Source organism: Capricornis sumatraensis, chromosome 17 (assembly GCF_032405125.1).
Source record: "Capricornis sumatraensis isolate serow.1 chromosome 17, serow.2, whole genome shotgun sequence".
Lineage (NCBI taxonomy): Eukaryota > Metazoa > Chordata > Mammalia > Artiodactyla > Bovidae > Capricornis > Capricornis sumatraensis.
This window is the reverse complement of record NC_091085.1, coordinates 72,270,422-72,288,390: the sequence shown is the minus strand read 5'-3', so window position 1 is coordinate 72,288,390 and position 17,969 is coordinate 72,270,422. Positions and strand designations below refer to the sequence as shown.

Here is a 17,969-nt window from a genome sequence, read left to right as displayed (position 1 = left end):
TGATTTTGGCCACAACTCTGCTGAAATATAGCCATTAAGATTAGATTTAGTCTGAGTGATCATGGAAAATGAAACTCCCCCTCCCTAATAGACAGTGAATTACAGTCATCTTGGTATTTTTCTGCTGGAGATCAACTATTATTTTGCTCGAAATAAAAATAATGGCATGCCATTATAAAACTGAAGCATGAATAATCATGAGTGACTAGAATTAAGTTTGAATAGAAATTAGATAATACCACTGCCTACTAAATAGTTTAGAAAACAGAAATACCACATCAAGATGATTCAAGGCCGGTTACAGGTTTGAATTAAAATGTATTACAATGGCGCTTCATGGGCTTTCAGCATGTATTTTATTCTGCAAAACTCACCATGAGGAAATAAAATGTCATGTGCCAACCAGGGTCTAATTATTTCTAATTTGATGAAAATACAGTTTTTTCCTCTTCTTTATGCTCCTATGAAGGCTATGGGAGTAATTCTTTAGCTTTGCAGGAGGCTTTGAAAGTTACAAACTACTTCATGGAAAAAAAAATGCTCAACTGCGAAATACACCATTTCAGATTCTTAGGAAGTAACCTCTTTTAGAAGCCAATCAAAACACATGAGCTCCTTAGAGAAGGGGGCATTATCGGTACACTTGATCTGGTTAACCTGCTTTCAGTTTCAGAAGGAATCAGAGAGAGGAGGCAAACAGGCTTCTCCGTGGGTTTCGCATCCTCTGGAAGCTGCCACGCCTATCGCATTTCTTCTCACCATTATTTATGCCTTTACGTGCCTGCACGATCATCTCTGTAATTTGTCACGGTCCCTTTCACCTGCTCCCCCACCTTCATGCTGCTGGCCACATAAGTATCACCTCGGAAGTACCGAGCAAACCACCAACTCCCTGTCTCATGCAGGATCCTCGACCAAGCAAGCATCGTGCTCTGGAATGGAAAAACTGAGAAACCACCTGCTTCATTCTGTTCAAGTCCAGTAAGACTTTTTAAAGGGAAGCAGTGTGGCAGACTGGGGCTATGGAGTTCTGGAACCTGGAAATCTGCAATCTCGAAATCGCCTGATGTTCAGAGGGTGGGGGAAATTCTGCCAGCTGTCAGACACCCCTTCCCTACCCGATCAGCCCTGCCTCTGGCGAGTTAGCACTCAGTCTTTCTACGTGCGGGTTCACCAGTAGAGAATGTCCCGTACGACAGTGGCGCTCTGCTTCTTTATCTCTGTACGCCTTCTGCCCTCACACTGAGCCAGGGCCAAATCAGGTGCTTGGTGAACATTAACAGAGTTATGATCAACTGTAAAATGGGTGACAACAACAACAAAAAAACCCACCCTGCTTTCCATAATTAACTAATTAAAATATCTGAGCTGGCGTATGTGCTGCACCAGGCAGGGAGGAAGATGGGAGTCTCAGAAAAGAGTTCAGTGTCTGGAGGAGACCAAAATCATGAAGGTGATGTTCTGCCCAGGGCTGAGAGGAGGAAAATGATGGGATGCCATGAAAGAGGGGGAGACGAGGCGGGGACCACGACTACCGCACAACGCCTGCTGCACATGTCGGACAGACGGTGGGGAGTCCGTCAGACCACCTTACCTTCAAGTCTCTGTAAACGACAAACCGATTGTGCATGTGTTCCAGCCCCAGGATGATTTCTGTGGCATAAAACCGCATCTCCTTCTCGGAAAACACCCCGTGCTGTGAAAGGTGATAGTGCAGGTCACCCCCTGGAATCAGAGACGCAGAGTGTAACTCAGTGCGTGAATGCCAGGGAAACAGAAGTCACAGTCATCGTGCAGAGTCATGACATGGTTGACAATGGTTAACTAACTTTATGCTTTGTCTACATGTACGATATAGGTGTATCACTGACTTCTGTAATCTGATGAAACACTTTAAAAAAATCCCAGAGAAAACCAAACCATTGAGAAGACTTAGATGCGACTTAGATGTGGCTGGGACCATATGAACTCAGCCTCCGCTCTCGGATGGACATCACAGCTCCCATGTGTCCCGCTGGGGGAAGTGGGACAGGGGCCGACCTGATCCTTTGATTACTACAGTCCTGTCTCCCAACTGAATCAACCCACGTAGTGAGGCAGTAGGTGGCTTGGCAACTGGCTCTGTGGATAGTAAATATGGAGACAAAATGAATACACTGCTCATATTGATAGATATTTGAGAGAGCAAATACAGTAAAATTTTAACTGGTAAAAAACCCAGGTGGTTGGGTGTTTGGGTGTCCCTGGTAAAATCCTTTCAATGTTGCGGTATGTTTGAATTTTTCATAATAAAGGGTTAGAAAAGGTCAATGATCATATGGCCTCCAGTTACAGAGACAGAGAGTACCACCAACAGGGTAAGGGAATGTTCTCATAAATGATACAGGCGGAGCCACAGCTGATTTACAGAGGTTCGCGTGTGTCCACTCCTATCACCTTTGATTCCCTAAGCATCTTCCTGTTTACACACGCATATTCTTGTATAACTATTTTCGATCAGCATGTAGAAGATTTCCAGCATCTCTGAAGGCTCCCTGTGCCCAGCCCAGACAGCACTGTCAGCTCACAGCCCCTCGTTACAGCCAACTGGACTCTACTCTGACCTCTCCCCTCATCGGTTAGCTTTGCTAGTTCTGACAGTGACACGAATCGAGTCATGCAGGAGATATGCTGCTCTGGCTGGCTGGTCTGCTCATTATTACGTCTGTGAGATTCCTTCATGCTGTTGGATGGGTCTGGTTCTAAATCAAAAACTCAAAACGTAATTAAAACTTCAACTGAACTTCAAAACAGGTATTCATTTATGGAAATATATGCTTTTCCATTTCAGCCCCTGTTACTAAAAATGCTTTGAATTAATTACATCACGTCACTTTCTAGTATTAGAAACCTGAGTGAGTGAGTGAGTCAAAGCTGCTCAGTTGTGTCTGACTGCGAACCCATGGACTGCAGCCCACCAAACTCCTCTGTCCATGGGGGTTCTCCAGGCAAGAATACTGGAGTGGGTTGCCATGCCTTCCTCCAGGGGATCTTCCCAACCCAGGGATTGAACCAGGGCTCCCACACTGCAGGTGGATGCTTTACCATCTGAGCCACCAGGAAAGACAGGAAACTACTTTCTGGCTGAAGTCCTTCCTGTATTCTCCAGTTCATCATTGACGGTTTAAAGATTGATATATGGTGGGTCTGGACTAAAGGTACAGCCTACTGGGCTAAAATCTGAGCTGGCCCAGAGTCAGTCCTTCACAGTTTGTTTTTAAATACATTCCTGTCTTTGGCCTATGAATCTTTAGGAGACATTTCATTCCTAAAGTTGAGGGCCAGTTGACTGCAGTCAACTTTTTAAAATGAAGTTGAACTGGAAATCCAAAGAGTGAAAGGTTTCCTTAAACTTGAGGGGGAATCTAATTATCTGAAAGACCCAAATGGCCAGTCTGTTTGGAGCAATGCAAGCCAAGATCAAACATCCTGAAACAAACAACATCATGGCAGAGTCATAAAGTGTATTCAGACTCCCCACATCTTGCTTACCGTTCATCAGATCCAAGATGAAGCACAGTTTATCTGGAGTGTGGAAGGCATAGGTCATACAGACGATGAAAGGACAATCCTATAGTGGAAAAAAAATATATATATATATATATACACACACACATACATATAAGAAAAGCAAAAGCTGTCCTGGAAAGTATATCTACTACCAAGTGCCACCTATACATTTTTTTTTAAAGCCATGACACTGCCCTGTATATGAAGCACAGACACCTATGTGGTAACTTTAACAGACCCAGGAAAGGGAGCCTGACTCCATGGAAAAACAAAAAAGTGCACAGAGATACAAACACTGCTAACTGGAGATGAACTCAGAGATGCTCTGTCACTCTGATTAAATCATGACTCCTCTATCTACACCTTCAAAAGACTCAGATTCTACGGAAAAATATTACTGCCTTGCTAGTGCTCCTATTGGTCTACACTTTGGTTCTGGTTATAGTCACATATCCATCTCAATGTCTGATTCTGAGCTGGAAGAACCTTTATCACGGGGAGAAATGTTACTGCTATTACTGTCTTGAAACACTAACAATAAAAATGGAATTAAATCAGCTTTCAAAAGTGGAAAATATACCAGGGTGGAGGATAGAATAACTCAATTAAAGATGAGGTAAAGATGTCAATTTTCTCCCAAATTAATCTATACATTAATCTATATATTAAATAATGTAAACAATTAAAATGGAAATTGACAAACATCCCCATATTTATATAGAAATGTAAACAGCCAAGAAAATTTCAGATAACTCTTGAGGAAAAATAAAGCTGAAACTTCTGTTCTTCAGAAGACACCCTTAAGAGAGTAAGAAAGGCAAATAACAGAATGGGAGGAGGTATTTGAAATCCACCTATATCCATATATATAAAGAACTCTCATCAATCAATAAAGAGAAAAGCAAACAACCCAACAGGAAAATGGCATGACAACAACAGCAATACTGTATATTGTTGCTGAGCATCAAATAGTCTGTAAGTCTTTAAACAGACGCTAGACCTCGGCTGTCCCCCAAGGAAATGCAAACTGCAAATCACAACGTTTCATCACTAAAAACAAAGGAGAATGACTAACATCATAAAGACTGATGATACGAAGTGTTGCAAAGATACACAGCTAATGGGACTTCCAATATGGTAGCTGGGAGGACACAATCGTACAACCACTTTCACAAGGCGTTTGATGGCATCTGCCAAAGCTGATCACTACCTGCAAAGCCTATGAGCCAGAAATTCCAGCCCAGGGTATTTACCTAACAGTAATCTGTACTCATGTGCCCCAAGGGACCTGCATGAGAATGGTCCTCACAGCACTATTCAAAACAGCCCAAACCAGGAAATGATCCAATGTCTACCGACAGGAGGATGGACACATGAACTCTGGCACATTTATTCGACGGAATACTATACAGCAGCGGCTGCCAAACTTCTGCAAATGGGCTAGACAGTAAATATTTTTAAGCTTTTCGGGCCCCATCCAGTCCCTGTCACATAGTTTTTTCTGCTTCTTTTCTCTTGACAATTTCTTCTCTTCTTTTGCTTTAAAAAAAAAAAAAATTCTTAGTTCATAGACTGTGAACACAAGCCAGATTTGGTCCCCAGGCCACACACATAGCCTGGTGACCCTTACTATTTAGCTACAGAAGGTGCTGTTGCTATGAGCGACGAGTTAGCTAAATCTCGCAAGCAATACCGAGAAGCCAGACACAAAAAGAATACATTTATATAAAGTTCCACAGGGGCACAGCTAAATTACAGTGTCAGACATGTGGGTAGTAGCGAGCTTGGGCATGGGGTGAGCAGCTCAAGAGGGTAAACGGAGACGTCCGGGACACAGTGACCCTCTGTCTCTTGACCCAGGTTCTGGATACACGCGTGTGCTCCCTGGTGAAAATCCACCACATCTCGCACCAGGTCCCACTGAGATACGTGCACAGTGAGCACTTGCCACTCGACTGACTCAAATAACAAACAGCATAAAATATCTACATCTACTTCCTTAACAGAAGCAAAGAATTATTAAATTCTACAGAATATACTCAGTAGAGTACACTGTGAACAGAATTCACTTCGCTCACACCTATCGATGAAGGGCATACAGATGAATTTGTGTGGACACATGCCTGTGTGCTCAGGATTCGAGAACTTGAACTCAATTTCCACAAGTCTTCTGGAGGAAATTCATTTTGTGGTTACCTAGTTTTCCTTAAGAGTTCAGTTGAGATGGTCTTGGTGTTCATGAATTTTGAGATTTATTTTATTTTACACAGTCGTAAAATAAAGGTGCTGTCCTTTATCTGTTAAAAGCTATCTGGTTCTTGGGGGCCGGGTGGCACCATCCTGATTGGAGCCCCACCAGTGTTTCACCAGACCTTTCCATAGTCTGCTGGTGACGACTCATTCTGCTCTAAATATCATGCTCCTTCCTTAATGGGGTTCCCCATGTGCTCTGGTTCCTGATTGAATGAGCAATTCATCCCTAGAGCAGACAAGTGGGTGGACCAGGAACTTAGTAAAGCCTGGGTCTTTTCCCGCTTGAGACAGCAACTCCACTCACTTCACCCAGGGGACCAACAGAGGCTGGAAAGGGGGTATTTCTGAACAGACAGTGTCCAATCCTTCTAACGACAGCCCTGAGAAAACGGCAAAAGGTCAAAGTGGAGTTAAGATACTATGTTATAAAGATGGGACATGAAAACGGCAAAAGGTCAAAGTGGAGTTAAGATACTATGTTATTAAGATGGGACATGAATTGGAGATTTACAGTCATAGGCTACTGCAATAGGAAGTGCTCTTCTTAAAAAAAAAAAAATCACCTGGTCCAAATTCTTTATTTTAAAGACGAGCAAACTAAACACTGCCCCCACCCCACCTCCTAAAAGGGAAATTATTTGTCTGAGGCCACAAAGAAATCTGGTAGCCAGCCAAGATTCAAACCCCAAGTCTCCCACTCTGGACCCTCGCCAGATCCTGTCCTATGTCACTCCACTTACAAAGGTAACGTTTCCATAGCAATGTAAAATCAAAGCTCAGTTAAAGGGATGTAATTTGGTATCTCTAAGGAGTTCACTGACCAGGATCTCTCATCTCTTAGGCCCTGAGCAGATGCCATCTTGAGTCTCAGGTGGGGTCTGAGACACAAAGAACTGAATGCTGACCCACATAGACAGACAGACAGCAGTTTAATTATGGTGTTAGCACAGTTTCTAAGATACTTATGGTAAGATGTTCTGTCTTGATTACAAATTCAAGGTGAATAAGAACTAGGGGGTTTTCACAGGTGGATCCTTAAATAAAAGCTCTTAAGCAAGGAATTATCTCCTTTTTTAAAGTTTTCTTTTGGGGGGTGGGGGGCATGCAGGATCTTAGTTCCCCAACCAGGGATTGAATCTGTGCCTCCTGCATTGGAAGCATGACGTCTTGACCACTGGACTGCCAGGGAAGTCCCTGGAACTGTCTTCCTTGGTTTCCTAGTGAGCGAAACAGTCTGCATTTTGCAGGAACTTAAACTGTGATACAACAGACCACAAAGGAGTCCTCTAGAAAAGCTCTCCACCCTGCAGTCAGAGGAACCCTTTCAGAATTGCAAGGCTTATTAAATAGCTGTGAAGATTTTTTAAAGTCCTCAGTACTGGTCCAGAAAGCTTTCTGCTGGTCTGGCCTCTGTCTGCTTCCCTCTCTCCCCAGCTTCCCCGTGTGGTCCTCACCGCATCACTTCAGAGCCCAGCAGTGCTGACCTGTGAGTCCCCAGAGCATCCGTGCTCAGGACTCACGCACACCCTAGCGTCCCCTCCGACCCCAGAGGACCGCCCTGTTAAATGCCTTCTGAGCACCACGGACCTCTCTTTCACAGCTCTTGTCATGTGTTCTGACAATCGACACATGTCTGAGATTCTCTGAATAAACACTGCTGTCTCTCATTTTATGCAGCCCTATAAGAGCAAAGACCAAATTTGCGTTTCGGGACCCCTGTCTCGTAGTGGAGTACCTGGCACAATCTAAGACTCAAGGATGATCAGGGAATGAATGAGCAACACTCCTCATGAATAACTGACTGACTTAACGAAGGTGCTGATGGCTCCTCCCAGTAATGGACATACTTGCCCTGATTCCCTTTTCATGACCCAAAAGTTACAGAATAAAACTGGGAACAGTACTTCTTACTGTCTCTTTTGGGGGTGAGAAGTAGGAATTCTCAATTTGAGGTTGAAACAGTAAAACAACCTCCAAGCAGAAAGAAAACTCTGATGGTGACTCCAGCTTATTTCCATGCCAACACCTTAGGTAATCATATTGACACAGGCTGATCAACACGTCACCTAAGGAGGCAATTTTAAACTAAAGGTTACTTAAATCCTACAAACTGTGGCCTTTGATCAACAAAAATGACTCTAAATAACTTTACTACAATTCTTTTGGTTAAATTATGCACTTACAATGTTTTTAAAAATGCTAAACTGTCTTGATATTTGAATAAAAAGCAGAAACAAGTCTTAAATTAGTTCAAAGCAGTAGCCCAACATAACTGCAATTTTTTATTTACTCCCTTATGGACAGACCAGTGAGGAATTCTACAACTACTTAATCACATTCTGTTTACCCAAGTAAAACAAAAACGCTACATGAAAATTAAAATTATTCATATATTTTTCCAACACCCTCAATTTTTTTCCATAGGCTCTCCTGGGAATAAACATCCAAGGCTTTGAGATAAGACATTAAAAATTAATATTTTAATAAAGCACTTAAAGTCTGCAATAAGCACACATTCACATCTGAAATGAAGACAGAGACATTTCCAACAGATACTAGAAACCAACGTCATTCACATTGATTCCAATACAGTGTGCAGGCCACTCAGATTCCATTCCAATCAGTTAAAATCTTGGTCACACACACAGAGTCACTCTTACTTGAAATGTTTAATGTCTATATGTTGGCACGTAGAGGTGCATAATTAGACATTCCTGTTCATAGCGATGGCATTTTCATCTGTTACAGTTAAACTGAATTATGATATTCATCGACTTCCATAGTAAATAGCCTTTCTAGAAACACTTAAAACTAACACTAGAATAACATAAACCATAACACAATAAATATATCTGGTGACAAGAAAACATGGAGCCAACAAAGGGATGAGAAAAGAACATTGGGACTGTTTAGGAAGTGCAGGGACTCTGGGCAAAGAAATGATGTCCCAGGATCTCAGGTTCCTTGCTTATCAGCTAAAAGGAATGCCTTGAGTGATCATGAAGATCTGAGTCTTTGAAAACCTCTAGGTGAAGGCGACCTTATTTAGAACCCAGCTGTGACAGCTGGAGGTACCCCTAGGCTCTGTGCCTCACTTGCCAGGGTACATGGGCAATGCCCAGGTTTCTGGGACCATGGGTTTTTCTGGGTGTCTTTACATATATCTGCCAGAGTAAATAAAAGCTGAGATTTTGGTCCCGGGTAATGCCATTAATAGGAAAAGAAATCAGAGCGGGATGTTGCTTTACAAGTCAAGATGACACAGGGTGAAGCTGGCTTTGACAGGTGATGAGCTCAAAATGACAGCTGGAATGTATGAATAAACGGTCCAGTCTGCTTACTGCAGACATTAAGTGCAGAAACACAGCGCTGGGGACGGAAAAGATCAGCGTCCACAGCAGGGAAAGGGGGAAGTGCCGAGAAGACAAGGTCCCCTCCACATGAAACGTGCACTGGCTGCTGCTGCTGCTGCTAAGTCGCTTCAGTCGTGTCCGACTCTGCGACCCCACAGACGGCAGCCCACCAGGCTCCTCTGTCCCTGGGATTCTGTGGAGCACTCCACAGGGATAGTTGGGGGTTGACGAAGCCACATCACTTCCTCTCTGTTTGTGAAGGAGGGAAGCGACATTCCTCTTACTTCTTCTCCTCTGGGTTCATCCTTCGCTGTCATGCAGCCAACTCTTAACTATATTCAGGTGATTTTTTTGGTCACTGATACGATTATATTCTGCCATCTCCGTCATATTCCACAAAGAAGCAAGTCATAAATGGGCTGTGAAGGGACAAGTGATCATTGTGTGTGGCAATGGCCGGTAGTATGTTCCTAATTCCCAACTCAGACAGAGGTCATCTTTGAATTATTATTTATATTAACTTAGTGGTGCTGCTCCCTGCTATAAATTCTAATCCTCTCAAGAACTGGCTAGCTGCATAATTCACCGGGTGGCGGGGGGGGGGGGGGGGGAAGCTGTATTTTAAATAAATTGTCCTGATACCAAAAAAAAAACCCCACCAAATAACTAGAAACACACACACACATACACACACACACATACACACACACACGAATGCAATGTTCAAAATTGAATACTCACTCCTGTGCTCACCAGGGACAACATGATCCTTTCATTTAAGGCTAAGGTTTCTCCCTGTTTCATCTTGATTCTCTTCTTGTCCAAGCATTTCATTGCATACCTAGAACCATAAATGTTACTGAAGGAAATCTACACAGAAAATATATCTAAGTGGATTTAAATGATACACATCATATTGGGGGAAGTTTCTAAAAGTTTGGGAAGTCTTTTAAAGCAGCAAAATGCTTCTAAGAGACTAAGGGAATCTGAATAAAGTGGAGACCTCAGTCAGTAACAGCACATCAACATCTGTTCATTCACTGTGACACACGTCCTGTACTACGGTAAGAGGGACGTGGAGCACACAGAAACTCCCTGGACTATCTTTTTGCTCCTTTTCTCCAAACCTAAAATTATTCTAAAGTGAAAAGGCTATTTTTAAAAAATCAAGCAATAATTAAGATATTTCTATTATTATATGCATTGACATTTCAGTTAAATAAAAGCAATAAAGTAGATACACAAAAAATTCAGGGAAATAAATTTTGTATGTATCCCTACTGTCTAGTACTTGTGTGTGTGTGTGTTTGTGTTTTGTAGGGGTGGTGCCTGTACTATAATATTTAGTGTGTAGGAATTGTGAATTAAGCACTGGTCAAGATTTTATAAGTGGGTAGAGGATAAGATTCTAAAACACTGATCACCAACTAAGTGGGATTTTCTTGGAATGTGAGTATAAAACCCTCTTAATATTCCCAGCAAAATATACAAGTGTACAAGGCTTACATCTTTCCAGTGTCTGCTTTCCTGCAACCGTATACTTCACCAAATCCTCCTCGTCCAATGATCCGATGCACGCTGAAATCATTCATGGTCAACTGTGAATTTAAAACGCGACACAGAGACGTAAAACTGCGTAAAAGCTATCCCACTGTTGTCATGCAAAACATACACAGTTACTGAAACAGCGATTCTGACACTGCTGCCCTTTCGGCGACTGGCCCCGCAAGCTGAGAGATAAGAAGCACAGGTGGCAGGACATTCTAGAACCACCTTCGATGTAAACTGCACAGGATGCAAACCGTGGAGGCAACTGGGAAGACGACCCGGCGGGAGCCCACTGTTTTATCCAGTCCCATGAATCTTAGATTATAAGGTGTATACTTTTAAGACAAGTGAATATGAAACTTCCAGGCAAACTACAAAGTGACCTCGGCTACTCTGAAGCTGAAAGTTTGGCAACAGTTCAGCCATTCCAGGAACTTCTGTGGCAGAAAAACAGGTCTGAATCAAGGGCATCTATGCTCTCCTAACAGGTGGGCCATTTGATCAGAAAGCCCAGTGAATGCTGACCATGTGAATTTTTCATCAAAGGCAGCAGTGAGTAGAGAGGACTCATGCTGGGCACGTGAGTGTGAAAACAGACCGAGTGTGAGTAACTCGATGAAGAGGCTTCCATTCATAAGCACTAGGCTTTCATCAATATCATCTCAGCAATGCCTTGCTTCCCAAGAAGTTTTCATAGCATCAGATGGTACAAAGGCAGAGAGATAGTCCTATGTTCATGGTAAGAGGCCATTAGACAATGGCAAATGCTTTTTGTTACGTATCCTGGCAAAAGAAGGGTCAGATGCTTCAGACACCATGTCTGCAGCCAGGCAGGGGCATCCAGCCCTCGAGCTTCACGTTTGCTGCTCAGAGGACAGAAGGACGTGAAGACGTGAGGACATCACGTCTGCTAAAGGAGCACAGGCACGGGAGGATCCACAGCAGAGATAAGGGTTTTTTGGTTTTGTTTGTTCGTTTTTTGGCCATGCGGATGCATGCAGCATCGAACCCTCGTGAAGCACAGGATCTTAATCACTGGACCGCCCAGGAAGTCCCATTATTTTTAAAAATGTGTCACTGCCTCTTGCTTCTCAATCCTGCCAGAAATGGGGCAGAAAGGGGAAATTAAAATGAAAAAAAAAAAAAAAGCAAACAAACAAACCCACTTCTGTGAATGGTACTGTTCAACTAAAAAAACCTTTTTTTTAAAATCAAAAACAGAATCCAGTTATTTCTTTTTCTCAGTTGCAAACCTTTGTGGAGGGAGAGCACAAGGGAAAGCGGAAGAGAAACGAACACTCTAAAAGTGAAGTGAAGAATGTGCCCCAGAATTCCTGACAAGCAAAAGCTAAGAGAAGACGTAGTATTAGGGGATACAAGCTAGGAAGTATCCCGCCTTTGAGGACTGCTTTCATCATTCTCAAAACAATAAAAAAGATGCAACTGCGGTCTAGTGAGAGATATCGTCATGTTTATTACATGATTGCACCTAATAAGGGAAAAAAAACAAGGAAACTTACCAGGATGCAAATGACACGGGCACAGGAATTACATGATGTAGAAGACTTGTATCTTTACTACTATTTCTATTAAAAGCTTAATGATGGCTTAAAATATCCTTCCTTAAATAAATAAATGCATTCTGATAGGAATATGAAAAAGAGAGGACGGAAACTCAAAGTGTTTACAACTGGATATGGGAGGATGGATTTTTCATGCGTAAAGCTGTAAGCAGGACATCTGTCTGGGCAGCATGTTACCCTTGGGAGTATGCTGCCGAATAAAATATTTTCTCACGAAACTGAGCCAAAGGAAGTTTTTATTAAAAAAAAATAAAGGCCAAGATGATACTCACATGGATATTTAATTCCACGTTTTTCCACTGACAAAATCTAGTGAACTTGTCACTGAAAAAGAATGTGAAGAATTACTGAAAAGTTAAATATCACGTTAACTGAGAACTAGCATTGTATACTTGTGTGACTTCTCAGAGTGAGCTTTCGTAAATATTTTTTTCACAAAGCATTTGCCTAGCACTCAAGGCTTTATTTAACGATTCAAGTTGAAGACTTCATGTTTCTGCTTTAATTGTCATTATGTTATGGTAACAATCTTTATCTGAGTCGGTACTGTCCAACAGACGGGTAACAGATGACACATAAGTAATTTAATTTTAATAATGTATGTTATTTGAACCAATATATCAAAAATTTTCATTTCCACATGTAATCAACATAAAATTTTAATGAGATAGTCTACATTCTGATTTTTGTATTGCTTTGAAAGTGAAAATCACTCAGTCGTGTCCAATGCTTTTTGACCCTATGGACTATACAGTCCATGGAATTCTCCAGGCCAGAATATTGGAGTGGGTAGCCTTTCCCTTCTCCAGGGATCTTCCCAACCCAGGAATCAAACCGGGGTCGCCTGCATTGCAGGTGGATTCTTTACCAACTGAGCTATCAGAGAAGCCCCTGAAAGTGGTTTGAATTCATTGCTTTGAAACCTGGCGTGTATTTTGCATTTATAGCCCATTTTTATGTAAATCTTCATATAGAGAACAGACTTACGGTTCTCTGTGTGAGAGAGGATGAGAGGGGTGAGAGAGGGCTCGATTGGGAGTTAGGGATAAGCAGATGTAAACTACTATATATGGGATGGATAAACAACAGAGTCCTACTGTATAGCACAGGGAGCTGGAGTCAACATCTTGTGATGAACCATAATGGAAAAGAACATGAAAAAGAACATACACGTATATGTCTAGCTGAGTCGCTTTGCTGTACAGCAGAAATTAACACTGCAAATCAACTACACTTCAACAAAATTAAAAAAAAAAAGTGAATGGTCAATTCACTGGGAGACAATGACTGTGCAGGTTTACCTGGATACACAGTGAAGTTATAAGACCTCTTCCCCAATTTCAATTACCATCTCCATTTCTCCCCTCTCCCCCAAGGGTCACAGAACAATGAGTTGACCCAAGAGTTTGGGAAAAGTCAGGTCTTTATAATCAGCAGCCATGGAGATGGCCCAAGACTCAGCTGAATCTTAGCACTGAACCGGTGCCCTGGCCCCTCAGTTCCATGCCACTGCTTTTTGGCAAAGCCCCTCTGGTCCTGCTCAGAAAATGTAATCATTTGTATGCAGATTCGTTTCCCATAGTACTGACTCTACTCCAAGACAAAATTATCTCTTGAACTCTGGTAGAATCTTGATACAACTTTTTTAAAAAATTACTTTAGTTCTGTGAACATGTGGAGAAGAAGAAAAAAAAAAAAAACACTGAGGCATTTGTTCTTAAAGGGCAATTACTGAACAGCTGTGGGCTGCTCCCACCCTGAGGCTCAGTCATCATGACAACTGTCTAGAAATTACCCAAGTTTACAGAGACGAGTAGAGTCCATGTGAATGCAGATTCAGAGTCAGAAAGTCTGATCCCTAAGGTGCATCATCACAGAGGAACACTCAAAACACCAAACGGCTGACTCTCAGGTGCCTGGGAAGCATGTGAACACTTTCACAGGCATCCCTGAAGTTTTTTAAATTTACATTTTTAAAAAATGCTATTTTACACTGGAGTATAGTTGATTCACAATGCAGTGCTAGTTCAGGTGTACGGCAAAGTGATTCGGTTACACATATACACATATCTATTCTTTTTCAGATTCTTTTCCCCTTTAGGTTACTATAAATATCAAGTAGAATTCCCTGTACTACACAGTAGGTCCTCGTTAATTACCTAGAAAGTTTTCAGGATTTTCTATGACAAACATACTCTGTAGTTTGAGTAACCCAAAGGGCCACTTTTAGTGGGTACGTTAAGACAGACGTGACAAAAGACATCTGCCAGTATACCTAAATTCTACTGTGTAAAGAATCAAGAAAAGGGCTGTCTCATTTGTAAGGATATGACTTTAACATATAAACAAATGAACTGAACATAAGACTCATGCTGGCATTAGCAAACGTGTCCCAATAAGATAACTTCAATATTGAGGTTCCCTTGTCTATTTACATTTTGGATCATTTGGAAACTAAAAAAATAAAGTCAAAGGGATGTTAATATATACAAATCCTAAACTACAAAGTATAGAGGGTATAAGCTAGCCTGGTACAGAGCCCATGGATAATAAATGTTTGTTGAATGAATAAATTAACACATTTTAAGGATAGCATTTATGAGGTGAAATGAGGTATACCTACACAGTACAAGATTTAAATATCATAGCCCGGTTGGTAAAGAATCTGTCTGCAATGCAGGATACCTGGGTTTGATTCCTGGGTTGGGAAGATCCTCTGGAAAAGGAAATGGCAACCCACTCCAGTATTCTCAGCTAGAGAATCCCATGGACAGAGGAGCCTGGCGGGCTACAGCCCATGGGGTCGCAAGAGTCGGACACGACTTAGCAAATAAACCGCCATACTAACATAATGTTACATGACAAACATATCTCAACAAAAAAAGACTTTGTACACAAAGTTTCATACCTTTCCAAGAATTTTTGAAAAATGCTGCCTCGAAGACTTTCACAAATTTCTTCTATGTATGGCTGGAAAGGATGGAAAAGAAATTCCACACTGCATCAGTAAGAACACAGTAAAGTGAAAAACACAAGTGGATGAGACTCAGATGTGGTGCTGCTGCTAATTTGCTTCAGTTGTGTCCGACTGTGCAACACCAGAGACGGCAGCCCACCAGGCTCCCTCGTGCCTGGGATTCTCCAAGCAAGAACACTGGAGTGGGTTGCCATTTCCTTCTCCAATGCATGAAAGGGAAAAGTGAAAGTGAAGTCGCTCAGTCGTATCCGACTCTTCGTGACCCCATGGACTGCAGCCCACTAGGCTCCTCCATCTATGGGACTTTCCAGGCAAGAGTACTGGAGTGGGGTCCCACTGCCTTCTCCACAGATGTGGTGAGGTTCCCAACTATGTGCTCCCATAATCATCAATAACCTCAGATATGCAGATAATACCACATTTATGGCAGAAAGTGAAGAACCAAAGAGCCTCTTGATGAAAGTAAAAGAGGAGAGTGAAAAAGTTGGCTTAAAACTCAGCATTCAGAAAACTAAGATCATGGCATCCAGTCCCATCACTTCATGGCAAATAGATGGGGAAACAATGGAAACACTGACAGACTTTTTTTCGGGGGGCTCCAAAATCACTGCAGATGGTGACTGCAGCCATGAAATTAGGAGACTCTTGCTCCTTGGAAGAAAAGTTATGACCAACCTAGACAGCATATTAAAAGGCAGAGACATTACTTTGCCAACAAAGGTCCATCTAGTCAAAGCTGTGGTTTTTCCAGTAGTCATGTATGGATATGAGAGCTGGACTATAAAGAAAGATGAGTGCCGAAGAATTGATGCTTTTGAACTGTGGTGTTGGAGAAGACTCTAGAGAGTCCCTTGGACAGCTAGGAGATCCAACCAGTCCATCCTAAAGAAAATGAGTTCTGAATATTCATTGGAAGGACTGATACTGAAGCTGAAACTCCAATACTTTGAACATCTGATGCCAAGAACTGACTCATCTGCAAAGACTCTGATGCTGGGAAAGACTGAAGGCAGGAGGAGAAGGGGACGACAGAGGATGGGATGGTTGGATGGCATCACCAATTCAATGGACAGGAGTTTGAGTAAACTCTGGAAGTTGGTGATGGACAGGGAGGCCTGGCGTGCAACAGTCCATGGGGTCCCAAAGAGTCAGATGCAACTGAGTGACTGAACTGAACTGAACTGAACTGATAGCACCTTGTACTCACCCTCCTCAGCGCCTGTCCAGTTTGCACCAGTAGATTCATGGGCATGACTACTTGCTTAGTAGTTATCTATACCACTCAATGGCATGTTCCCTGAAGGCAAGGGCAGTTCTGTCCTGTGTGCCACTGTGTCTCTACTGTCTGGCACAGCTCATGGCAAGTCACAGACACGGCTTAAATGCCTGGAATTAGCTTCATGGGCATGTGACCCATGCAGTCCCACAGAAGAGCCCAGTCCTTGGTATGGTGCCCTACTGTTGCCATCTTGACATTTCTGAACAAGGACCTCCACGTTTACATTGTGTACTGAGCCTTGTAGATTATGTAGTGGCAGCCTGTAAATTACAATTAATTATATAATTGCCATTAATTACAATTATCATAAATGATCAGCATTAATATTGTTTCAAAGACTAAAAGTGAAAGAACCCATGCAGTAAAGCTTTTTTTTAATTAGTTATTTGCAAGGTCTTTGAGCAAGTTCATGGCTAAGCCAAGATTAAGGCAAGGGCTCCTGGCTCACATGCATGGGGCTCTTTCCCTATGGAGAACAATCTGCTTCAATTTCATGCCACTTTACACATTACCAAATAAACTGCATAAATTTATTTCCCATGGGGTAGTCTTCAAATCAAGAGTGACAAAAATATCAAATGCCAACACTTCACAACTCAGCCTAGGGGCAATTAGCTAGTTCTGGAAAATATCGTGATAGCCTACTCTCTCCTTGAATGATAGAAATTTAATGTTTTCTGTGTCTTTGTAGATCATCCTAAAAATGTGCAAAAAAGAAGGACCAGACGTCAGGAGATGTCCAAGGCAAGTGATCAAACGAGGAAACGTACAGAAGCCACAGTCACCAACGTGGGCAGTGAGGCCCCTGCAGCTCGCCTGGGAGCTGCACTTCCTACCACGGGGCTAAGCTAGCCTCTGCCACTTGGCAGGGTTATCAGGGTCCTGGGCAGGGCACTGGGCACAGTCACTAAAACCAAATGAACTTGTTCCCTCCTTAGTAACAGGGGAAGCTGCCCTCTCTCTCTCTGGAGCTTTTTGCAACTCTGAAATCCTATGTGTCTATAATCAAAGATAATAGTCATCTTTGCCAAGTCTCCTCGATGCTAAACACCAACGCCACAAGTCTCAAGAGGTTCAAAAGACATCAAGTGTGGAAAGACGTATGAAAGACTAAGTTTGTATGTAACAATTTTCTATTTACAGAAACTCTTATGTTAACATGTTTTTCATATTTTATAAAACATCCTGTACCAGAAATTCTTAAGACCAGATATGATATACCACATTGCCACTTTCAACATGAAGGACCACAAAATGTGTCAGGTGAGCAATGCAAAAGCCAAAGTTCAAGAGTTGGGTCATGAGCAAACGACCTCACTGCTCTGATTCTTGGTTTCCTCAATCTGCAAGATGGGAGAGTTACATCTAATCTGCAAGGCCGTTGTGAGGATTTAATAAGATTCAGAACACTGAGACTTCCCTGGTGG

The 17,969-nt window shown here is 42.2% G+C and overlaps 1 protein-coding gene across 1 annotated transcript in view; it reads right to left on the bottom strand.

The window, feature by feature from the left end:
* GRK3 (G protein-coupled receptor kinase 3) overlaps positions 1-17,969 on the bottom strand; it is a 59,082-nt gene that overhangs the window by 25,220 nt on the left and 15,893 nt on the right. Inside the window, exons 4-9 of the mRNA XM_068989721.1 lie at positions 15,195-15,256; positions 12,559-12,610; positions 10,662-10,753; positions 9,897-9,996; positions 3,532-3,610; positions 1,595-1,725 (exon numbers count right to left, since the gene is read on the bottom strand). Coding sequence (XP_068845822.1) covers positions 1,595-1,725; positions 3,532-3,610; positions 9,897-9,996; positions 10,662-10,753; positions 12,559-12,610; positions 15,195-15,256 — 516 coding nt within the window. The remainder of the gene's footprint in view (positions 1-1,594; positions 1,726-3,531; positions 3,611-9,896; positions 9,997-10,661; positions 10,754-12,558; positions 12,611-15,194; positions 15,257-17,969) is intronic.